Raw genomic sequence first — 25381 nt, 5'->3', positions numbered from 1 at the left:
CAGACGCAGAAAATCAAGACAGCCACAGACCAACCAGATAAATATTTTTGTGAATGATACCTGCAACCTCACATCAGTGTTTTAGTTGGTGTTTAGTTTTCTTCCAAAATGCAATATGCAATATTACTGGTGTTGAGGTGAGTTTTGTTCCCAAAAAAAGTTAAAAAAAAAAAAAAAGCAAATCAACCAGTCAAGTTAATCTGTGCTGCTTTGTTCAAAAAAGGCTTTATTGAGTAATATTTTTTTTTACATTGCTTAAAGCTGACCCACTGTCTTAAAAAAAGAAAAAATACATGATACATAGCTGTGAAATACAGATAATTATTATAAAGATATAAGCTATGTACAAATATTGCTACAAGCAGCATTAGTGGGGTCCGAGCCCATGGGCCAAACACACAGAAGACTGAGACATCACACTTTGCAAAATTGCCAATTTGACCTCACAGTAAAATTATAAAAAAAATTATAGAGTATGACCAAATGTGATCTGACACACTTTGGAACCACTTCACAAATATGTATGTGCTTTTTGATTGCTCTAGCATTAATATTTTTAGGTTTGCACATCATAATAACCTGATTTGGTTTTCAAAACTCTGGGTAATCGCCGTCATGTAGGAAGTCCAGATATGCTGTGTGCAAAAGTTCATGTAGATTTGATCAACTTTGCTGGAGAAATAGCAAAAAAATATCTTTTGCATAAAATTCAAAGCGGTGGAGAAACGTATCACGGCAGAAAGATTTTACGGCACGCGGTTACGAAGTTATTGGCTAAAACATGGAGTTGTAAAGTACAAACACTCTTAGATGTCGCTGAAAAAAGCAACTGAGCAACCTCTCAGCTTATGACCTACTACCCAGCTACACCCTAACCCCTCTAACCCTAACAACCCCAAACCTCTGATGCTACAAGGAAATGATCAACCAATAATGTTTCAACCGACTCACAAAACAAATTTAGGTTTCCTGACTGAGTACACTAGACTAGAGAGAAACTGACTTCCATTATAGCTTTGAGACAAGATCCAGATCCAGCTGGCCAATTCAACTGACAGTGACACTGCACATTACTGTACATGTACTGCTATTGTGAAGAAGAAAAAAAATACTGGGTAACCCTTTAAATTACAGGCCATTAATTATGTGGTAATAACTGGAAATAACTAAGTAATATCCAAGTAAATTAGATTTAATAACTAGTTATAGTATTAGAATGACTCTACTTTACTTGGATATTACTTAGTTATTTCCAGTCATTAATGGCGTGTAATTTAAAGGTTTACCAAATGCTGTTACGGCTGAAGAGTATGGTGATACCAGCAGCTTATATTACAATCTGCTTGTCTTTCCTCTTGCTTACTTGATAGAAAAACATACATCAGTGTACTGAACAGATCAGAGGAGACAAAAGGCAGAAGCGGACCTATAGGTGTGATGATGTCTGCGCTGTGGCGGACGGACGCTGGAAGCCGTTCCTGCTCATCTCTTCATACACGTAGTCATTGGGGGCCTGGGGCTTACGTTCTTCACCTCTGCTTTCAATGCATCTTTTCACCTGTTGGGAATGCAGTTTCTGATCAGTGAATGTATCCTAATTAGGGATGGGACGACGTGTCGAAAATTGAATATATCGCAACACAAAAATGTGGCAATATGTATCGTGGGGCAGAAAAATGAATCGTGATATTTATTCTGCTGTAGTAATCACAAATGAGACGCTTGACCATCACAATTGCACAAGCTCCCCATCCAACTTATATTATTTTCACTTTGTAATGACATTAAATTGTTGTTTACATTCCATTGCTAGAAAGATTTGTGTCTCAGAAATAAACATAATTCTGCACAGTCAAACCTTGTTGTCATTGAACTTTTATTTATTTCATTTTATTGTGGTTGTATCAAATCGTGAACCTCATATCGCATATCGAATCATATCGTGAGATAAGCATATCGTCCCATCCCTAATCCTTATATTATTTTAAGTGTACATGAGTGACTAACCCAAAAAAAAAAAAACTTCAGGGGGAAACTGAATAATATTCCAACCCAAAAGAGAGACTATCTTGAGGTGGAATCTGAAAAAAATATCTTGCATGTGCAAAGAAGCTCTGCATCTCCAAAAACACCTCAGATGCAGATGTCTCATTTTTCCAGACATGATAAAGCATCTCTCGGTTTCAAAAGAATCAAGAAGAAGATCAAAGGAGCCCGGGCCACATGTTTACTGCAGTTGTGTGGTTTTAGTGGGATATGGGGTGATAAGCTGCGATCAGCATATGAACTATAGCGTGGATGCTGCGGGTTACTGCCAGTCGAAAGAGCCTACATGTCTGTTGATAACAGGAACAAAGCACTGGAACAGAGCTAAAACAAAGTGAGACAGTGTGGAGAGAGAGAGAGTGAGAGAAAGAGAGAGAGGTGTAGACTCACCCTTAGGACGACCAGCAGGGTGGCGATGACAGCTACCAGGGCGGCGAAGGCGCAGTTGACAATGATTAAAACCAGAGGCACGCAATGCACTGTGGGAGTGGGAGTGGTAGCGGGTGCCTTCATGGGATCCGTAGTAGTCGCCTCCTTTGATTCCACTTGTCTGGGATATGGTAACTCTTCTGTGTGAAACGGAGGAAAGGCAAGAAAGGGCTACATGAACTAAAATGTAGTGACCTTTGATCTTTTCTCTAGGTTTTTCATCTGGTGATTTAGGATTTTTTCACATCAGAGATGAGCAAGAGGAGGCCCTCTGAAGAGAACATCTACTACTAAAAACACGGCAGATATACTCTATGTAGAGTGTGGGATTGATAACAAACAAAAGAGAAGGCTTTGTGTGGTTTTCAAGAAGTAAAAAAATACACCCACCTTTTACTATAAGTACGTAGACATTGCATAGGACTTCTCTGTGGGGGAATTTATGGTAGACACAGGCGTAGATGCCAGAGTCCCTCACAGTCAGGCGGCTGATGGTGACGGCGTTGCTCGTCAGAGTTCCCTGTGTCTGGACCCTGCCCCAGTAGTTTCGCCTCAGAGTGATTTTGTCTGTCGACCCCGGTTTGGGGTAATAGTAGAGCACCTCTTCCCGCTGGATTAAACCGTGGTACACGTACATCCCGCTGTGATCTGCCACATCGACGGGACATCCCATGGTGGAACACTGCTTGGTGGAGCATTCCATGGTGAAGTTGTCTCCGCTCTTCACCTGGGTGATGCGATCTGTCGTAAGGGACGTCAGGTTAAGCAGCTAAAACCATACAAGACACAGAGATCTGCACTGTCTTAGCAGTGAGTCTGTCTGTATTCAAATCAGGAGGTGTCATTGAGGAGAATTGGAGATATGAACTTTGCAACATCCTGATTTAAAAATAATCTTCTCAACTTGTCTAGTGATCAGTGATCACACACACACACACTCACTCACTCACTAATAAAATAAAAAAGACACCACATAGCACACACAAACATCATACTTGGTACAGCAAAATTAACCATTTGATATTCCAGAATACCATAAACCTTGACATCTCCGCAGGTAAAAGAAAGAGAGTAAATAGATAAAAAATAGATAAAAAATAGATAAAAATTCCCTTATTTAAACAGTAATCAAACATGTTGCTAAAAAGAGAGTAAAATAAATGGACATACTTGCATTGGCAGAAAGACAGAGCAACAGTATGGACCACTGGACTGGCATCATCCTCCACTGCAGCAGCCACTGAGTGCTTCTGTCGCTCTTTCTCAGATATACACAGACAGAGGCAGGAAGTGCTGCATCTGTGTGGTGTGGGCGATTACAGCTATGAGACAAAATTAAACAACAAAGGTCTTTAGCTATGTTTTATCTGGCTACAGTTCCATGATCACTGAAAATCAACTATGTACAACATGAAAAAATGTGACAGGTAATATACGATAAGCTAAAATAACCCATGGAGTTCAAAATGAGTATGTTTAAAAAAACAACATAGATCACCTCACCATAACAAATCATGATATAAAACAGCTTCTATGTGTTATGAATACTTAATCATGAATAATTATTAATTCATAATTTTGTATCTTTCTCTATTATCTTTAAACATCAACTTTCTTTTCTCCATCTCTGATTCTGTTTCATACTTTAGTTTGGTGAGGTCACCCTCTGGTGGAGGTTGTTAAATGTAAGAAAGTTAAGTCTGTTAATGTTGTACTAAATACATTTGCTGTTAATGTTAAACACACACACACACATATTCTCTCTCTCTCTCTCTCCCTCTCTCTCTCTCTTTCTCTCTCTCACACACACACAGCGGTGAAAGATGTGTGTTGATAGAAATTGTGCCAAAAGGTCAGTGTACTCCTTTATTTGTTCACCATGAATAAACAAATAATTTTAGTTGGAATCATGTGCTTTGGTTCCTTTGAGACAGAATAACTCTTTTTCTGTGTACCATGGAGTTGTTGAAACTGTTGTTGCTCAGTTTTGTAAGAGACAAATGTAAAAAGTTTACAACACATTTTGAAAAATCTATCTCAAAAAAAAAAAAAGAAAAATCTATCTCAAAGGAGCTATGGACAGAAATGTGAAAAGTGTTACAATCATCCCCGGTCTCCCCTACTTAAAACATATTATTCCAATCTGTACGTTTTTAGGTTTAAGTATACAGTATATTGTCATTTCGTTTGAACGGTCATCCTATTGCCTGTAGTTGGCATTTCAACAGACAATACAGGTCTACTTTAATGTGCAGTCAGCAGAGACCATGCATTTTTGATGCATTCCTCTTGGAATAAAACAACTTCACTCTTAATGTGTTCACAGAAAAATGGGTAATTCCAATTAATGGTATGCCATTAAAGAAAAATGATTTAATGTCTTTCTAAATTAAAAATAAACAAGCAACAACATAAAGGTCTTGCACTGAAACGCTGACAGGCAATAACAGAAACAGCACTGGTGAATTTTGTGTGTGGGATCATCAAAAGAATTTCTGTAAATTCTAGACTCTTCACTTCACCTGATTTAAAAGTTTTCTGTCCTTGGTGCTGATGTCCAACACAAATTTTCCTGCAGGTTCAATAAAGTTTATCTTATCTTAGTTTATGACATTAGATATTATCTAAATTTAGCCGGTCACATATGGTACTGATAAACTGAAAGGATTACAAAGAAAATGTGGAGGATAGTACCATGAGAGGTGGCACTTTAAGTGTATGCACTGTAAATTCTAACAAGTGTCCTAACTTAAAGAAATCAGTTAACTTTACTCAACTTTCAACAATATGCAGTTCATAAGTTACTGTTAATTGCAGGGTGAAAAAAATAATTTACTTATTGCTTTTGAGTGGAGTTAACTTAAAACAATTATGTAGCTGGAAAGGTGTTTATTTTCACAGCCTAATGTTATGTTAACTAACGTTAGCTAGCAAGTTAGTTAGCTAGCATCACGTCAGGGCAGCATTCACCGCAATCTATGGAAGAAATCCTGCTTGCTGATAAATTGATGGGGAAATATAAGCACCAAATCAGAATTTAAACCCATTAACCACATTTAAGTCTCTTGAATTATTAGCTACGATTTTGAGTAATATGCGTAATTACAGCTAAACTGGCTAGCGCGCTAGCTAGCTAACAGTTACGTGCATATCATATTCTACAGGGCTAGCGGTAGCGCGCTAGCTAGCAACCAGGCACGTGGAAATCATATTCTACAGGCAGAACCTTTTCGGGCATGTTTAGGCAGGAGGTGGAAATGAATTTGATAGCTATAAACATTTAGCTAATACTAAGCATCTTTACCCTGTGTGAACTGCCCACAAGGCATGAACATGACATCTGACAGCTAACTAGCAAACAATTGCTTGTTGCTATCCTAATCTGACATACTCCCACGATTTGCCTTATCATTCATGGTGTAAGTTTTCTTCTTAAAGGTGCACTCCCTAATGCAAACAAATCCCCACCACTTTATTTACTGATCAAAATAGATGGGTTTTTAGAAAATTTAACAGCTCACATGTGCATTGTCAGAGTTGTAGGTGCTCTTGATAGTCTTTGGTATTAATATGATTACATTTCTTCAACCAGGATGGACCAGACCTTCCCTCTCTGCAGACGGGACATTGTGGAGACTGGACCTTCAGTGCAAACACTGATGGAGTGGTGGCCAGCTCTTTTTACAGACAGACAAGTAAGTATTGACATTAGGGCTGAACAATTAATCAAAATTTTATCGAAATCGCAATATGGCCTACTGCAATTTTCAAATCGCAGGAGGCGCAATATTTGTTAAAGGTGAAATGTGTGTCAAAATACCATTTTAAATGAAATATTGTCATGCTGCAGAGATGTCTGGCCTACACATTATATTCTACAGACCTTATTTTTGAAAACACACCTCTGATTTGCGGTGAAGAATCCGTCAAGAAAAAGTTCAACTGGGTTGAACTTTCTGTCTGTCAAAACGGATGGAAATCTGACAGAGACGGACGTGTCATCAGCATTGCCCGGACAACGGACAGCTCTCAATGAAAATGAATTGAAATGAACAGAGACGGACAGACACAACGGACTACTCTCCCGTTCTCTCCTAGGAACCAAAATAAAAAGGTAGGAGTCGGACTACTACGCAGTCCTGTTTCTACCAAACATGAAGCAAAGTGCTGCAGTTATGCAGTTACATCACTATGACTAGTATTTAAAATGTTATTTTATAATCAGATGATCTGCTTAATGAGATTGCTTAAGCATAGGCTATAGGGAGGAAAAGTAAGGAAAGACCGAGTGAGTAGGTGAGGATGAGCTGTGGGCTCATGTGCAAAAAATAGAAATAGTAACTTAAAATAAACATTTTAGTACCAGAGCAGTTCACATGAGGGCCTTGTCCGTTTCATTATGGACATATGGAAGAACGTCTTTTACGGTCTATAAAACGTCTATAAACCACCCCCCCGCCAACAACAATATCATTGTCCATTGCAATGTTTCACTGTGGACATCGTCATGTGCCAATTTGGTAGACATCACCCAACCCTAGTGGGGAGGGAGAGTGGTGGGCAGTTCAGTGTCTGATGGCATGATGCTCAATCTGAGTCTCTCTGTTTTGGCCTTGAAGAACCGGTAGTGTTTCCCTGATGGATACAGTTGTCACAGTGGTGCCATTTTTACACCAGTGTTGCTTCCCTCCTCACCACCTGTTATACCGGTTATTCCACCTTGCGCCACTAGAGGGTGGTCTAAGCGCTATTAAAGTCAGTCACAAAAACAAAAGTGAAACTTAAACCTGCAATAAGCGAATTCAGACTCTGTAACCAATCCTGAAACTAACGTGTGCTATGTGGAGATTTACGTGAGACGTAATAATATAAACAAATATCCACACAGCAGCCAGCTGTGTCGTTGTTTTCACATCTTTCCTAAAGCTTGTTGTCAAAGTCGGCCCGAGCAATGGCGAAGAGCTGCGAGCGCTCTTTCAACTTGTAAACTTGCTACCTACCTCTTCACCTGTCATTGTGGGACATGTAACCTTCAGCGGGAGAAAAAAAAAAGTGAGACTGGTAACCGCCGATATTTCTCTGTACGTTTATTTTAGCCATTAGCCTTTGTGCACAATTTGTCCTAAGGGGCTTCTGTAGCCCTGCATGTTTGCTGTGTGTTTACAAATGTGTTGTGGTTTCTGTCACCCTCTAGTAGTCAGAAAAAATGGCTTAGTGTAGCTTTAAATGTGCACTGCTCAATTTTTTCATTGTTGTTTATTGGGAGAAGTCTTTGAATGCATCCCAGGCTTAAGTGCATTAAGAACACATAACACAAGTTGGGCCTGCTCTTCTGCCGTCAAAGTGTGTGTGAGGTAGTAGGACACAGGAGCCTTTCAATACCCCTTCAAGCCAACTGCCATGATGACCAGTGCCTACCACTGACTATTTGGTTGCATATATTTTAAATCAGTAAATCAGTCTAATACATGGGGTATGCAAAATAATGTAAACACTTGTCTGTGCTGATCAAGACGTCTAGTGGGTTGCATAAACATTTGTTACACCCGGTACAAGTCACTAGTGTAAGGAATGACAATCAAGGAGGTAAACAGTAAACATTTTTATTACAAAAGTTCAACTTGACAATTTATATTCGCCCACCTTAACCTCCTTACAGTTGACTTCCCAGCTATCACTAACAGGGCAGGGGCTGAGTTCCACTAAAACACACCAGTGCACACTTTAAGCAATAAGTCTTGCACACTAGGTTAGTTAACACGTTCCAAAGTTTACATACGTGATTAATTTCACTGCAAACGATTAATAACCACGCCACACCTTAAGCCTGCCCTGACTGTCTGACTGGGATTCCACCCGAGTAAATTTATTGGTGGGGGAAGCAAACAGATGGACAACAAAACAAAACAAACAAATGAAAATAAAGAAGAAAAGAAAACTAGTCCGCCCCAAGGGCAATACCAGTGTCGTGTCCTGGATTGTCAACTACCTGACTGGCAGACCGCAGTATGTGCGCTTGCAACACTGTGTGTCAGACAGAGTGGTCAGCAACACTGGGGCCCCGCAGGGGACAGTCCTATCTCCCTTCCTCTTCACCCTCTACACCACGGACTTCAACTACAACACAGAGTCCTGCCATCTTCAGAAGTTCTCTGATGACTCTGCTATAGTTGGATGTATCAGCAAGGGTGAGGAGGCTGAGTATAGGGCTGTGGTGGGAAACTTTGTCACATGGTGTGAGCAGAACCATCTGCAGCTCAACGTGGCAAAGACTTAGGAGCTGGTTGTGGATCTGAGGAGGGCCAAGACACCGGTGACCCCTGTTTCCATCGAGGGGGTCAGTGTGGACATTGTGGAGGACTACGAGTACCTGGGAGTGTACATTGACAATAAACTGAACTGGGCTAAGAACACTGAAGCTCTCTAAGGGCCAGAGCCGTCTCTACTTTTTGAGGAGACTGAGGTCCTTCAACATCTGCCGGACAATGCTGAGTCTTTATGAGTCTGTGGTGGCCAGTGCTCTCCTGTTTGCTGTGGTGTGCTGGGGCAGCAGGTTGAGGGCAGCAGACGCCAACAGACTCAACAAACTGATCCGCAAGGCCATTGACGTTGTGGGGGTGGAGCTGGACTCTCTGGTGGCAGTGTCACAGAGGAGGATGCTGTCCAAGTTACATGGCATCTTGGACAATGTCTCCCACCCGCTCCATGACTTGCTGGTCGAGCACAGGAGCACATTCAGTGTAAGACTCATTCCACCGAGATGCACCACAGAGCGTCACAGGAACTCATTCCTGCCTGTGGCCATCAAACTTTTCAACTCCTCCCTCAGAGTGTCAGACACTCTGAGTCAGTAGACTAGCTCTTGAACTTATTTCACCCTGTCAGCAGTTATAACCCATAACTTATAACTTATATCTAACTGTGCAATACCAATTTTTTGTGCAATAATTCAACTGTGCAATACTTATTAATTATTTAATTATTTACACTGGTGTATGTATATATTGGGAGTATGATGCATATTGTACAGAATTCTTATTTCTCTTATTTCTATATTATTATTTTTATTCTCATTGTTATATATTGTAGTATAATGCACATATTTTACATATTTCTTACTTTCGTATTTCTATTTTTCTTATAATTTCTTATAATTTCTCTACGCTTATATATATTCACTTCTACAATGTGAGCAGCTGCAATGTAACCCAATTTCCCCTCGGGGATCAATAAAGTATTTCTGATTCTGATTCTGATTTTTGCCCGCTACCAGCACACTTGCCAGGGCGGACTAGACAGAAAAGGAAACCCCAAAAAAACAAACTGGCAAACAACGAAAATAGTCCCATGGCAAGAAATTCCTGGTACGTCGATCTACTTTCCTACCGACTACCAGCCACCTTCAACCCAACAGGGAAGCAGGTCTGAAATACATGAAAACAATAAATCACAAGTAAAGTCACACACATTCAAACCTGACGGTATAAAACACTATACACAGAAAACAGCCATAGGCCTACCAGTTGTTCCGTGCTGGCGTCTTCCCTGCCCGCCAGCATGGACTGAGGTGTGCACCTGCCTCACTCCACTGGCCTGAACCAACAGTCGCAACCTGCGTTCCTCCTGCAGGTAGCCCTATATCTGCAAACCACACTAATTGGTGCACCTCAACCTTTTTTTTACTCGGTGCCACCTGCCACACATTATTGTATGAAAAGCATTTTCTATGTGGATTCATGTTCATGAGGTGGAATGATGTTTCATCCCTCCTACATCACTTCAGATGCTGGCAGTTTCCATGTAACAGTACATACAAGCTGGTTTGGCATGTTGGCCCAACATCATGTAGGGTTGATGTTGGTGGTTGATGGTGTTGGGCTTCCACATATGACCTAAGCAGCTTATATGTACTGTTCCATAAATACTAACAGCATCTGAACTGATGTAGGAGGGATCATGCAACACCATTCCACCTCATGAGAGAGACACTGAAAATGCCTTTTAGACAATACTGTTGACGACTGGGGTCATTAATATTAATGAGCCTTAACAAACAATCACTCACATCTGCTTTGAAATTATAATAGAGGGCAGCTAATACTGGAGGTTGCCTTTTCCTTGATTCCTGTGGAAGTGTGCATGATAAAAACTGAGAACAGTCAATGAAACACCACTTTATGTTTGAATAAAAAACTCTACATTGTTATCAATTACAGTGAAACGTGGTTGGTAAAGTAAAATATATTTTTTATTTTGTTGCATACTCATGAAATGTATTTGTCAGATCGAAGAATGAATATGGGACACAGAAACACTTTTTTTTTGCATAGCCTACATGCACAACCATTATGGAATAATGTAATTTATTGTGTTCATTCCACTGGAGAGAGCAAACGTTTTAGTCAAATGGGTGACAGGTGTTTCTAGTTGCTCATTAATTGTGCATCCGTAAAGAGCTGTAGTCGTGTTTCCATCAAGCCAGTTTATGCGAAAATTGAAGTTGAGGGAAACACCAAATTTCAGGAAAAAAAAAGAGAAAAAAAACAATCCCCAAATATCGCGTTGGAAACATATTTTGTGAATTAATAATGACGTAGAGTTACCTTAACCCTGTATTCTGCACAGCAGCTTGTCCAGTATGTTGCGATGCGTTCCTCTGGAGGAACCGGTGGCCCGACCGGCCCAACGAACGGCCCGATAATCCTGCAGCAGGTCAAATGTTGGTCTGGATCTTAAAGTGTTGCACCCAAAGGCTCTCAGTCCGTAAAATGCCTTTGCAGGGTGACCCCCCAGAATTGTTTTGTGCGTCTCTTTTCCCAGATGGCGACCGTCGTTGAATGGGCATTTCCCCTATGATATTGCCCATCATATTTAGTCGTAACCGCTGAAAAGAAAGAAATGCAGCCATCAGCAGAGAGATTACATAACAGAATAATTATTACTTCTCCTATGGCAAGTAACTCTTGGACAGCTCTCTCCATTGTGATCTTGTCTCACCACACACACACACACACACACACACAAACCCTATGAAATGAGCACAATGTCAATGCAAATATGTTTTCCATGCCCAAAAAGTGAGAGAAATATGTTTTCCCACCACAAAACGATAACGGGGAGCAGACATGACTAGAAACAGGCAGAAATAGCGCAGTGGAAAGTCAGGGTGTGGAGGTCAGGATGGTGAATGGAATGGCTTACATTTGTCTCTGATGACCTGGGCCCAAGTCCCAACTCATGCCATCAAGTTCTCTACTGTGAATGAAGGTTTAAGTTTTTCTTATTTAGCCATGTCCAAAACATTATACTAATCTTAACCAAATGTTTTAGTTGCCTAACCTTGCTTGAACATAACCTTAACCTTAACCAAAGTTATCATAACATAAGTTAACATAACCTTAACCTTAACCAAAGTTATCATAACATAAGTTAACATAACCTTAACCTTAACCAAAGTTATCATAACATAAGTTAACATAACCTTAACCTTAACCAAAGTTATCGTTGCCTAAACTTAACAGGTGAAAATGGTGCATTCAATTCATGCTATATAACAAAATCCAATTCATAATGGATTAACATAATGTTCACCTAATTCGTGTGCACAACATGTAATCTGCCATTCAGAGTTCCTGCTTATTTCACAAAATTGTATGTGACTGTGTACATTGGAGAGATCATCAGCTGATAGTTTTCATTGCCACACTGTGGAGGTAGCCGGGGTACACACAGGTAGTTTCTCTAACAGACCAGTGAGTGAGCACTAGTCTACCTTTTTGAAGTAAGGGAGAAGTCCTCTCTCCATGTTAAAGCAGCTGAACAACTGGTGAACTGCTACGCCTCTGGACCAATTAGCTATTTTATGTACACAGACAAAGAAATGATTGGTCAGAAAAGTGGAATCATCAGATCATCAGATCACTCTGCTCAGTTTGGACCAGAGCCATTGAGATAGACTCCCTACATGACTGGGGGTCGACCGCAACTGTCTAGCCTGTTGGAATCGAGGAACTGACTCTTTTCGAGTCCACCCTCAACAATATCTGCTTCTTTATGAAGACTAGTGAATTGTCTTTGATGGAAAAGCAAACAAATTTGAAGAGCAAAATCAACAACACGGAATGTCTTGGAAAAGATAAAATCATTAGAGCTGTGTTGAAAAATTCCAGAATAACTGGCAAAGACATCACAGTCAATCTGCAGGACCCAGTTTTTCAAAACTTTACTGATAGGATTTCAGTAGTCAGATTTGATTAAATGTAAAAATTGGGTTTTTCAAAACTGAAAAATGAAATCCTAATCATTCAGATTGGGATTTGTACCTTGAATGTAACTTAAATGCTGTTTCTGTGTTTTTCTAAACTCAATGGCAGAGCAGAGATTAGGATAGTTCTGATGCCAAAAACCAGAATAATTTTTATCCCACTGGAGAGATGGAAATTGTGATGTAGCTGGTGAGGATGTGGGGAAAATGCAGCCTATACAACTTGAATATAGATCAAAATAGTATTTAATGTTCACATTTCATTATATGTGCAAAATCTCAAAACAAAGTCTCATACCAACTGCCACCATTACAGCAGGATGGACCAGCTGGATGGTTCTTGTGAACCTTTAAAAGGTCCTATAGAATTAATGAATGAAAACGGTCGGCAGATAAATGGGAAGTTTTGTCTTGAATTATTTTTTACAAAACAATGAGACTTTGAATTTTGTCTTCAAGCACCTTTTTGTTACGGCCGTGGCCGTACCCCCAGAAGATTCTCTAGTGTTTCCTTGTGTTTCCCCTTCCCTGTGTACCCAGTGCTCCCCTGTCTGTCTCTCTCTCTGTCTATGTTTTGTTTGTGTGTGTATTGGTGTGGGCGTGGTCTCCCTTCCTCGTTCTCCTGGCTCCCAGTCTCGCCTGCCTCTCATCAGCTCACCTGCCTGCAGTATATCTACCCCGGCTCTTCAACCATTCTTCGCCAGATTGTTGTTTCAACCTCAGTGGTAGTTACGCTTCCAGGCCAATCTAGTTGGAACTTCTAGTGACTTTGTCTCTTCGTGTTTCCTGTGACTAACCAGCCTCTCTTGTGTCCCAGGACCATCACCCGCCTGCCTGTCCTCCCGCCTGTCTCCCTGCCTGCCTGCCAGCAACCTCCTAGCCTCCAGGCTCCCCCTGCCTGCCACGCTTCCCCTCATCCCACGCTCACACCAAGCCCCGCTCCTCCCTACCATCACTCACCCCTGCTGCCACTGGATCCCTGTTCCCTGCCGTCAGCCCCTCATCCAGATCCTCCCTTACAATAAAACCTTTCCTTACCAACACTCCCTGTCCGTGTCCTGCATTTGGGTCCCACCTGTGTTCATAACACTTTTTATCTAGTGCACATAAGCTTTTTTTGGCCTAGCAACATGTTGTAACATTATTTGTCCAACAGATGGCAGGATAGAGGTCTATTTAAAGACTGCAAATCAGGATTCTGTAATTTTCATCTTCTGATCCTATCTGATCATTTTTTGAAAACTTTTTTGATTAAAAATCATCAAGATCAGACTGATTCTGGATTAGGGATTACATCCTGGATTAGAAAATCTATATAATTCTGATCCAGATTAAATGTTTTGTCAAACTGGGCCCAGAGAGCAGGGGTGGAAGTTACTCTGTTACTCTGTTAATACAAAAGTCACATTGGTAAACCTAGACTAGTTTCGTCAACACTAAGAACAGAAAGGCCATATTGGAATTTGCAGAAGTACAAAGATGTGCTAGAAGAGTTCCGGAACCAGGTTTTTTTATGGTCAGACGAGGTGAAGAGAAACCTTTTCTCAAAGTGAAGTGTGGAGAAAAAAAGAGGAACTGCACATGATCCTCAGCCCAGCACCTCATCTGCATGGAGGAAGCAGGCTGGGGACACATCACTGCTCTTTACTGATGATGTCACTGATGATGACAGCATGATGAATTCTCAAGAATACAGAAGGATCTTGAGTAAAGTGGAAACCTTTAAGTATGTCCATCCCCGGATTTCATCCTATTAAGCATCAGAAATTCCTACAATCAAGCACCAACTGAAAGAGAAGCAGTTAAGACTTGGCTCAGCTGAACTTTACACAGCTTTATGCTCACTGTAAGTTGAGGGAATGAACACAAAAACATGATATTGTTCCAACATGGTTACATATGTATGCAAAAGGTAATAAAAGCTGACAAAAATATGCTACAATTTTCATGTGTGCAGCAAAAATAACCAATTCTACTTCACTCATCAAACCAAGGAACAGGACATCAGCCACATGGTTTAATTTTGATTTATTTGTAATTTTGTAGACAAAAGCAAAATTATAGTGTTTCATTCCAAAATGCTATAAATCAATTTTGGATAGTTACCTGATGTTCGTTTCTAAATATTAAAAGACAACGCAGATGATTGTATTCTCTAAAATGTTACTATTTTGTAAGTATAGTAAAGGGTTTTAAGATTGCTAATAAACATTAAGCATTCACTTTCATGCCAGCAATCAGTGTCACATTTTCAAATGCTGGGTATTTCATTTTGGAATGAAACTGTACAGTTGTAGATGTAAAATTGCATGTAAAATTAATCACAATTTAAAAAAAGGTCACAGTTTAAATGGCACACGTAATCACATAAAAACAAGACATTATAAAGACGTAAAATATTTACAGACATAAAACACATTATTTACAAAAAAGTGTGTAAGTGCTCATCAGTGGCTCTCTTAACAATGTTAAAACTTGATTTTACAATTTCCAGGATAACTTTTTTAAAAACAGGTGCTGTTTTGTCCTCACTGAAAGTCAATGATTAAACCAATCACTTCAGATTAATCATATACTTTTGATAAGATGTTTTGGTGTTCTCTCTTCGATGGGGTGGGGCCAAAGATACAATCTAAGCCTATTCACAAAGTCTGAGAATAGAGTACAGGTCAATGAAACCTGCTTAGGACGGGATATTTTGGTGTGTGATAACTTCCCCAACTGCTTAGGACGGGATATTTTGGTGTGTGATAACTTCCCCAACTGCTTAGGATAGGATATTTTGGTGTGTGAGAGAAAACTTCCCCAAACTTTGACAAGCAAACAAATCTCAGATCAGCATCAGAAATACGAGCCCTCATTCCTTCTTGAAAGCTGGCATCGGCTGCACAGCAAAAACAGAGTGAAACCGAAAATCCTGGCTGAGATAGCAAAGATAAGGATTCATTTGACACTGAACTCGGTTAAACGTGCTGGTGCTGCCAAAAGTTACATAAACACAGCCACACAGCTTAGAGGAACGAAAATGTGTGTATCTGCCCTTTTCACTGCACATAAAATTCAGCAAGTGCAAAACAGTCAAGTGAAGATCATGTGAAGTGCACTTTCTCTGTGGTTTGCATAGGAGGGGGGAAGTGAAATTTGCCTAAAAGGTCTCATGCGGAGATGGTCAAACTCGTCAGACAAGTCAGCTGCTACATTTTGGTCTAATACACATGACCGTCTGCGCTAAATTATGTATATTTAAGATGGAAATTACCGGTCTCCTAAATCTGTGCTCGAATTCTAAATTACCCTCAATGCCTTCAAAAGACTAAAGGATAATGTTCAGCAATAATGTGCAGGTATGGCCCTGAAAGTGGTAGGAAAAGTGAATGCCAGAACTAAGTTCTTGGCCAGAAAGTCAGTGTTCCTGGACAGGGAAAGTCGGAAACTCGTGGCATCCAGCTTAATCCAGTGCCACTTTGATTACGCTAGCACATCCTGGTACTGTAGTCTTCCCAAGCTGTGGAAGATAAAACTCCAGGTCTCCTAAAATAAACTGATCAGAGTGGTCCTAGGTCTCGGTCCACGAGAACACATAGGGAGGGACCAGTTCATGCAGCTAAACCGGCTCCCTGTGGAGTTTCTGTGCTTTTATATGCCGCTAATGCCCTATTCCACGATCTCCATGCACGCGTACGCACACGCACACACACCTCCACGACATCTAACTACAACAAGGACCACAATGGAAATAAGTCCTGTGACTTTTTTGTGTTATCCTTGATGTTCTTTGAATTGTGCATGTACATTGGTGTTGTAACCATGGAATTGTCCTTTTAAAGTGAATTGTCAAATAAAAAACTAAAACTAAAACTAAGCAAATCATGGTGCGTCACGGGACAACTGGGCCGTGAAAACAGCAAAAATGAATGAAATCCGTTTCACCCGCTGCTTCATCAGTGTCAGTGCTGCCAAAGCCCTCCCTACCCCCGACTGCACTGTCTCCTTTCCCTGGAAGTACCCGTCATTACAGATGAGCTATCTGTGACATTCCTGGAGCTCACAGTAAACGCTGAAACAACAAGATCAGGCAAGAAGGGAGGTCACTTCCAAAAACTACAGTGAAGTAGTGTCTGCGAGCCACACAGATATGACTAAGCTTAAATGAAAGATGAGATGTTTTTCCTTGCAATAATACCAAAAAAACGGGTGTATTGTATAAGGATCCCAAACTTGCTGTTAAATTCAGTGTAAGGAGACAGTGTTGAAGGAGACAGTGTTGATGGAGACAGTGTTGATGGAGACAGTGTTGATGGAGACAGTGTTGTTCACATATCACTAATAAACCGATCTGGAGTTGAGACTTAGACTTAGACTTAGACTCCATCGCTGCTTCACAGCCAGTCAAAAGCCTGGCTTCATTTTGGACTGAATTTCAGAGCGTTCACTTATCGAGCTTAAGTCTAGGGATGGGAATCGAAAACCGGTTCCGCTTGAGAACCGGTTCCAAATTGTCCGATCCATCGGAATCGTATGCCTCCGAGGTTATCAATTCCTTTTATCGATGCCGGCATGTTTTTCTGACAGTTGCGCATACGCATTGCAATTGCCTTGCATTGCTGATTTTATGTGCCAGTTTTATATTTGGTTCAAGCTTATTCCCTTTTGAAAAGGAGTCTCGTAATTTATTCAAATGTTACTAGGCATGCATGTCTATTTTTCTAAAGAAGAATTGTTTATTTTATCAGTCAGTTTTATATTTGTTTTCCAAGTTATATCCTTTTGAGAAAAGGAGCATTGTAATTTACTTTAACATGTTCAAATGTTATTAGGCAGACATTCTACACTGTGTTCAGACTCAAGAGATAATAAAACAGCTGCGTTGACGCTGGAAACCTGTGTAGGCCTACTTTTTTTTCCACACAGAAAATTGATCGGGAATCAATAAGGGAATCAATCAAGAATCGGACCGATAAGCAGAATCGATAATGGCATTGGTATCAATAAAATCTTATCAATTCCCATCCCTACTTAAGTCCATAAAGAATTCCCGGCTGGTTCCTCTGATAAATCACAGTGATACAGGTAATATTCTGCTTATATACACCACACGTTTGCAAAAAGGAGAGTGCTGGAATTTGAGAGAATGGTGAAATGATTCCTGTTAAACGAGGAAGTGTCAAAGCTTGGCCGTAAATGAGTTAGTGTCTCATGTCAGTTATGGTCATTTCCCGTTGTGCCTGTGGGAGAAGAGAGAGAGGGAGAGGGAGGTTTTAGATTTGATTTTAGATTTAGATTTGATATTTTATCATAAACAATGAGATATGGTATAATGAACTCTGGCCTTACCTTCTTGGACACATGGCTCCATCTCTGGAAGACCACCTGCAAAAAAAAAAAGATTTCAATGTCAAAGCCTGTATTAAACCTCACGGTAGACAGATGAAATTCAAATAAATCTCTTAACAAAGCCATTTACTGTCACACACAATATGAGCAACAATAAAACAATAGAAGCGTACCTTTCTCTGCGTCATGCATAGGAATGTCTTGATTGCCACCTGCAATGAAATAAAAGAGTTGCATGTTTTACCGGGAGAAACTTTGTGTTGTAGATTCTTGTTCAGAGGGATTAACTGTTTCATAGAAAAAAAAGTGAGAGAAGACATGTGTTTTCCCCTCAGGTGTAAAACCATCACCCTGTGTGAGAAGACTGAGGTGCAAGCAAGAGCAGAATCCCCAAGAGAAGAGAAGAATGCCCAAGGCTAGGTTTGACATGAGGCAAATTTCATTACAATGACTCAAAGACTTGTGATGAATAACCAATAACCAAGCCCAGTGTGCGTCAAGCGCTGGGCAAATACTAGTTGGATACATTTTGAATTGTTTATAAAACCACAAGGAGGTGTTATTTACCTCAAGCTAAGACTGCCCATTTTTGAGAGAGTTAGCGACAAATTCAAATATTTCAAATCAGTTTCTATTTGTCCAGTCGACATTCCACTGTACTTCAAAGACAACGCAAAGTATCATATACACATGATGAGACATGATGAGACATGACACCCGGTTAGGGCAGACAGAGAGAAGGGGGGTCAATGACCTGCATGTGCTTCAACCAAATCCTTGTGCAAAGTGTCGGAACTTGGCAGAGGTACATGCTTGAACAGGTTTTGTGAGTGAGTGAGAACAGAAACTTAATTGTGGTGAGAGTGATCGTGGTTCCCAGTTTTACAAGCCCAAAATATGCACTGCTTGTTTGTTGTTACTGGCTATTGATGGGCTTCAAATATTAAAAAACATACTCATAAGAGGGGCTGTAGAGAACCTCCGGGCCTCTGTCAAGAAAATGACAGAAAATACCTATCAGATTACACGCTCACTGTAAGGATTATGGACGTTTACATGTGCCTGCTCCATCAATCTTAGTACCAACTTGTAGAAAAACGTTTTCATCCAGCTTCACAGTGTTTGAGTTGTGTAGGCTACAGTGTACAATGGCTAAAGCTCTTGAGCCACGTTAGTAATAACAAAGAATGTACTTCCTCATGGCCTGAATAAAATGGCTGCCTGCCAAATGCACAAAGCGGCTCTACCTGTTTTTCGTCTCCCACTTGATCTCAGTCTCAACTTTCACCCAGCATATGGTGATTTCCCTGTAGTTCTTGTTTCCTTTACGAAACGGAACTATATCATCATGGAATATTAGAGGAATATTATAGTAGCACCCTAGGAGATTAAGAATACCATAAAGTATGATAAGGCCATAACTCACTGTTGAGCAACACAGACACACTGTAAATCCCTATGGGAGGATGGTAGTGATTTCTCATTAGGGAAACTGGGGATCTGCTAAACAGCTACAGGCAGCATTATGTTATGAAATGCCTTCCATACTTACGTCGAGAACGCCTTTTAAGAATCAGCGACACCAACAGGAGTCCCACGATCAACGAGCCGATGACCACAACAGGAGCCACAATTTTGGATGATGTGAGTGGGACTTCCCCTGATCCAGATTATAAACAAATTGTAAATAAAAACAGAATAAGGGTTATATGACATAATTCATTTCTTCCAAGTAAAAGCATAAATCAGTACAATATCAGTACAGATCAGAGGTGTGACCAAGTCGACTTTGCTCGAGTCCCAAGTCAGTCTCAAGTGTAAATGTAGAACAGCAAATCGAGTCCATGTCATTGATGTCAAGTCTCAAGTCTAATTGTAGAACAGCAAGTCAAGTCAGAACAAATCAAGAGAATCAATGGAATATGGTTTTAACAGGATAAAAAGTTGGTAAGAGCATCATGAGTTTGATTTCTAGAATCAGTTTCAACTTCAGTAAATTTAATCATTCCAATTCCATTCCACGCCTGCTGGAACAAATCTCATCACTTTCAATCAAAGTCATTTACACAAACACAAGATCTTTTGTCAAGACTTTAGAAATCTTTTCAAATCATCAAAGTACAAGTCAAACTCAAGTCCCAAGTCACCAGAACCCAAGTCAAGTCGAGTCTCAAGTCATTAAAACTGTGAATTGAGTCCAAGTCATGTGACTCAAGTACCCATCTCGGGTACATATTAACATGAGAGGTATGTGTACTGGCGGGGGGTTTCTCCTAAAATACTTGGGACCGTCTACATTCACTTCCTCTTGTTGCTCCCAGAAGTGTCTGAACAGTTTGCATAGCAGCAGCACTGAGTTAAACCCTTGTCCTTGTGGAGAAGGAAGGGAAGCCAAGGTAAACAAGATGATCGGGAACAAATTAACTCCTGCTATTGGCAGGTAGCACTGAGACTGTGACGCTGTTACAACAGATCCTGATAGGTGGCTGCAATGATACTAATGTACTGATCATAATCTTCCACATGACAGCTGTGAGAAAGGAAGTTAATAGCTGAGTTGGAGGTGGTTGTGAGGTTTTCTCCACCAGTGAGATTGAGTTGCATTGAGTTGAATTGACTATTACAAGGTTTGTTTTCATGTTTCCCGATGCTTATTATTTTGATTTTTTGAGGAAGATATAACTTCAGATTTGGAAGACATGTTGCAGCCTGGCTACAGCACTGAGATGTGTATCAAAGCAGCTCAGATAATGCTGTTTTCTTTGGCCATGGGGTAAAAGAAAAAAAAAAACAACACAATTTGGGGCCTCAAAGCTATCTCTAGTGCATTCATTTATGTCTGGCTCCTGCTTTTCGCGTGACAAGCGAGCGCCTGAAAACACCCGCTTTCACTTTTCTTCCTGCAAAGTCTCAAGGGCGGCGCTCAGCAACATGTACCTTCAATCTGCGAAGTCTTCGGGATATCGAACGTGACCTCCCCCTCTCGGGTTCCGGTGGCGTTGCGCACGGCGCAGGTGTACTTGGAGAAAATGGAGCCTCGCAGCAGAGTCAGGTTACTGGAGAGGCTAAACAGACCGTCCTCCGTCCGCTTCACCTCCGGCTCAGAGCTGCGTGTCCAGTCTTGGTTGTGCTCGTCGAGCCAGCGGAGTTCACCTTCGGGGTAACCGCCGTCGGAGTTGCAGACAAGCGTCACGTCCGTGTTTGGCGGAATATTCTTGGCAGGGTGGGAGGTCACAGTGGGCGTGTTGTATTTGGCTGTGAAGAGAAAAAGAAAAGTAAACATGGTCATAAAGCTGAGCATTGCACCCGGACTTTGGCTCGATGACGGCATCACACAGCATTATGAGGCAATTTGATGATGAAATGAAAATCTCTGACTAATGTGGAGACCCAGCAATTGATTGACATACATTTTGTGGCAAACAGGCTGAATGAAAGGAAGGAACTGACTTCTACGGCCGTGTCTTTATGTGTGATTTCAATGCGTCATAGTGAAACAGAAAGTCAACAGTGAGCTAGCTGGCAAGTCTACAAGGGGAATACCAGCCAGAAAAATACCCTAATCTCTAGACAATCATCCTGTCTTTCATATTGACCATTTGAACCTTGTCCTACACCATTCTCTGTGAAGCTGACAAACAGGACTGCCCGCTGGAACAGATCCAACCTGGCTTGGGGTTGGCTCTCACCTGTGACCCTGAGGCTGGTGGAGGTGAAGTGACCGCCGCTGTCGGTTATCACGCTGCACTCATAGCTTCCGATGTCGGTCGTCTTAGTAGTGGTGATGAGCAGGGACACATTCATGTGGTTGTCATCCCAGAACGGCTTAGCAAACCGAAAGCGTGGCTCCTCTGTTCTGACGCCTCTGTTAAAAACCGCTAAGACAACTCCATCTTTCTTCCAAGTGACCACTAAGATCTTGGCGTCTGCTGCCTCCGGTGCCGTTTTGACCACACAGTCCAGCATCGACGGCTGGCCATACTGTCCGCAGTTGTCAGCCTTGCACTCCACGTTTATAAAGGCTGCAGATGGAAATATAGTCAGCAAAAAAAAAAAAGAGATTAGATCAGTGGCATAGCAGCATGTCGCACGTTAGATTCTCATGTGCAAGATTATGGGAAAACTTACAGAAAGCATTTCCGGCATTGATGCAGAGGACAGCCAGAAACAACAGGCGGGTACCGACTGAGGCCATGTTCTCTGTCCTGCAATGACACATCACACAAACTATTCTTAGTGTGGGGACTGGATTGTTTACAACTCAGTACAATCCCCACCACCCTGCTTGTGCACGCACACACACACACACACACACATTTTCAACTCGCACTCTTCAACATGTACAAGCTTGACAGTGGCAGGGTGCCAAAGAAAAGTTCCAATCTTTTTCTGTGCATCACTATTTTCCCACCCCAGCTATATTCAATTAGTAAGGTTCAGTTCTAATAAAGGCCAATGCTTCTTGTCAGTCATTTTTATTAAATATGGATCATGACTCACTGTTGGCTATCAGCAGGTAATTCGCAGAGCCAATTAGCAAGTGAACACAGACCGATTTTATTGGTAAACAACCAGCATCAAAACAAACTAACTAATAATACCATGCTGTTGCAGTAGTAGTTTATCCTGGACTGCCTGTAGGTCGTGTAGTCTCTTGTCCCAGAAACCCTCTGTCTGTATGGAAGTTTCTCAACTGCTGAAAGCTTTGTAGGCACTCACTGCGTGCGTGTTTGGCCCATTTTGTTAGAAACCAATATTTACAGAACCAGTATTTATTCACAGAGGAAATTTGGTATTTGTATTTCCACTGTGAATGGCTCACAGTGGAAAGTCCATTCTATTTTTTGATTAACCTTAAAGATGAATGTATGCCACGTCCATACTCTGGAAACTCACAGGACAAATTTATAGACACCAGACCCAGCAGACATAGGCCAGACACACACACACACCCACACACCCACACAGTGTATGAAAACAAAAGCATGAAAACAAAGTACTCATTTAGAAATTTCACTTTAAAAAATGACAAAATTTAAATGTACTTTTGCGAAAAATATTGTCATCCTGTTTTATTATGGAGTGAAAAGCTGTTTAAGACCATCATGAAAAATGACCAGTGCTACTATCACTACGTTAGATACAACCACTGATCAGTAGCATCCAGTATGTTTTCCTAAAGAGGCCAAAGCTGGAAGGTTTTGTCACTTCCCACCAGTTTAAAAGCTGCAAACTATTCAGAAACCTTCTTACTTAGTCATTATGAGGAATGCCTAAATGATCTAAGTGGGACGCAGCCAGAGAATAGATTGTGTTGTGCTTGTGTGTGTGTGTGTGTGTGTGTGTCTGTGTCTGTGTGCGTTTACTTAAACTTCCACCTCCAACTTCTGCTTTTTAACAACCAGCCCACTACACAGAAACGGACAAGGGATAATACTGAAAGACAAATTCTACTCAAATTCTCCCCTTAACACCACTTGAACAGTTGCTACATCGGCTAATAAGCAACATCCTCTCTGACCTTCTCGTGTTTTCGGATACTGTTGGAAATGACACACCTGAACAGAATGTGAAAGTGAACACAGCGTGAAATTAAATGCTATTATAGTTACTGCTTTAAACCCCGCGCTTAGAAATCGAAGAATTAAGATATAAACACACAAACCCACGTTACAAAAGTCAGGTTTCTTCCGACAAGCCGTGACCAAGCAACTTAACTAACGCTGCCTTCCCGTGCTGTCGGAAATATCGCAATTACGAAGCGAGCGCACATGAACGACAATCAATGTGCTGTATTTTGTATTATAGTATTAATAAGAAACCAGCGACCAAACCAACCAAAAGGATAAATCAGAATTGAATGTAAAATATGATTTGTTCTCTGTCTCGTTTATTGTGACCAGTAAACATTGTTTAACCAAGCATAAAGAATCATACAAATCATACCATGCGGCAAGAAGCGGCTGGTTGAACACACGGGTTCTTTTGCATGGCTTCCTTCTTCCTCATTGAAAATAGACACTCAAACGTTCAGTCTCATTGAATTCACTCCACTCATTTGAGCTTTTTAGAAATTGAAAAAGTCCACCATTCACCTCGTCCTCGCGCTCATGTGTCTGTGGAGGACACATTTCGTCAAGAGTGGTGATCACATAAACCAAACTGATAACTCACCAATGACAACTGTGACACAGCACTGCGGCCGTGTCTGGTCTGCGTATGCCAGACACAGCACTGGCACATAGACCATGGCGCTTGTGCAATAGTGGACTTTGATTCGATTTCCACTACGAAATTGAACGTTTGAGTGTATATGTTTCATATGTAGCTTATCAGTTAGGCTGAAAGAGCAAGCCGTCACGTCAGAATGGTCTTCGCCTGTGCACTTGTCGGTTAAGATTTCCTTCACGGTTTTGAATGAGTTGCATTCGCTCTCAATTTGCAAGCAACTGTTAATGCTGTGCAAGAGACAACTTGACGCCGTTCGAATTAATCACACAGTATGCCGCCTTCAGGGCGCCTCGTAAGCTCCGTATGCCTGTTGCTTGTGGGAACGTTTTAACACGCACTCCTCCATTTCCCCCGACTATCACCGCAACATACTTTTTCTTCGGTCGTTTCAACATCATAATAAAATATGGCAATTAACGTTTCACGTGTCTAAAACTACATTTAATTAAAAAAACAAAAACATATGTCATCCGAGCACACCGGCTATTTACCATATGTTGCAACAAGGCAATGGGTCTAAAGCAGAAACATGCCAGTGCCGAACTAAAACTAGACGGACACTCGGAGAGTGCAGACCTCCACCAAGGTTCGTGCTATTATTGCTTGTTCGTGAGTCGGATCTGGATCCGCTCCAAAATTTAATCGGTTCTTCCTTGGTCCATGCTACACCCTTTCATGTTTCATGAAAATCGGGCCAGTAGTTTTCCGTTTTTCGTAATCCAGACAGACAAAAAAACAAACAAACAAACGGCACCGAAAACATAATCTCCTTGGCGGAGGCAATAATAATAAAGTATCATCACACTGACCGTACACGCTCTTCTCCAAGGCAGCTGCAACACGTCTTGTTCGGTGACGGTTCGTGTATGGCAGCAGTCAGTTGATCCTGGATGCTTTGACATACTTTCGGTTTCGGTATGAGTCGTTGGCCAATGCGGCCGCCTATATCTATGTTGTTTTTTCTCGCGTACTGAAATGGAAAGTTGTTTAGATTAAACCCACTTTAAACTCAAGATACCCGCCTGTTTTAGATTGACAGAAATCTTGATGCGGTATTTTGCACACGTCATGGAAATA

At 41.1% G+C, this 25381-nt stretch overlaps 2 protein-coding genes across 3 annotated transcripts; both read right to left on the bottom strand.

The window, feature by feature from the left end:
• Positions 1-215: 215 nt before the first annotated feature.
• On the bottom strand, positions 216-10072 carry LOC139664757 (uncharacterized). Its single transcript, XM_071543703.1, has 5 exons — positions 9996-10072; positions 3646-3797; positions 2866-3216; positions 2437-2615; positions 216-1558 (listed from the first exon to the last, which is right to left on the bottom strand). Exons 2-5 carry the CDS (start codon positions 3695-3697, stop codon positions 1427-1429), a joined length of 714 nt encoding a protein of 237 aa, XP_071399804.1. The 5' UTR covers positions 3698-3797; positions 9996-10072; the 3' UTR covers positions 216-1426.
• Positions 10073-14684: 4612 nt separating this feature from the next.
• LOC139664754 (CD276 antigen) lies at positions 14685-25230 on the bottom strand. Of its 2 annotated transcripts, XM_071543698.1 has the most exons (9): positions 25114-25230; positions 22202-22278; positions 21763-22095; positions 21011-21328; positions 19626-19733; positions 19030-19062; positions 18247-18285; positions 18074-18109; positions 14685-17964 (listed from the first exon to the last, which is right to left on the bottom strand). In XM_071543698.1, the coding sequence occupies exons 2-9, from the start codon at positions 22266-22268 to the stop codon at positions 17939-17941; spliced, it is 960 nt and encodes a 319-aa protein (XP_071399799.1). In that variant the 5' UTR covers positions 22269-22278; positions 25114-25230; the 3' UTR covers positions 14685-17938. The 2 variants fall into 2 exon arrangements, with proteins under 2 accessions (XP_071399799.1, XP_071399800.1); XM_071543699.1 differs by lacking the exon at positions 19030-19062.
• Positions 25231-25381: the final 151 nt, after the last annotated feature.

The sequence above is a fragment of the Centroberyx affinis genome, unplaced genomic scaffold (genome assembly GCF_046629955.1).
Source record: "Centroberyx affinis isolate AG114_WGS23_722 - 3 ecotype Tasmania unplaced genomic scaffold, CSIRO-AGI_Caff_v1 ptg004366l_1, whole genome shotgun sequence".
In the NCBI taxonomy this organism is placed as follows: Eukaryota; Metazoa; Chordata; class Actinopteri; order Beryciformes; family Berycidae; genus Centroberyx; species Centroberyx affinis.
The sequence above is the reverse complement of the archived record's forward strand: the minus strand, read 5'-3'. Positions and strand labels throughout refer to the sequence as shown.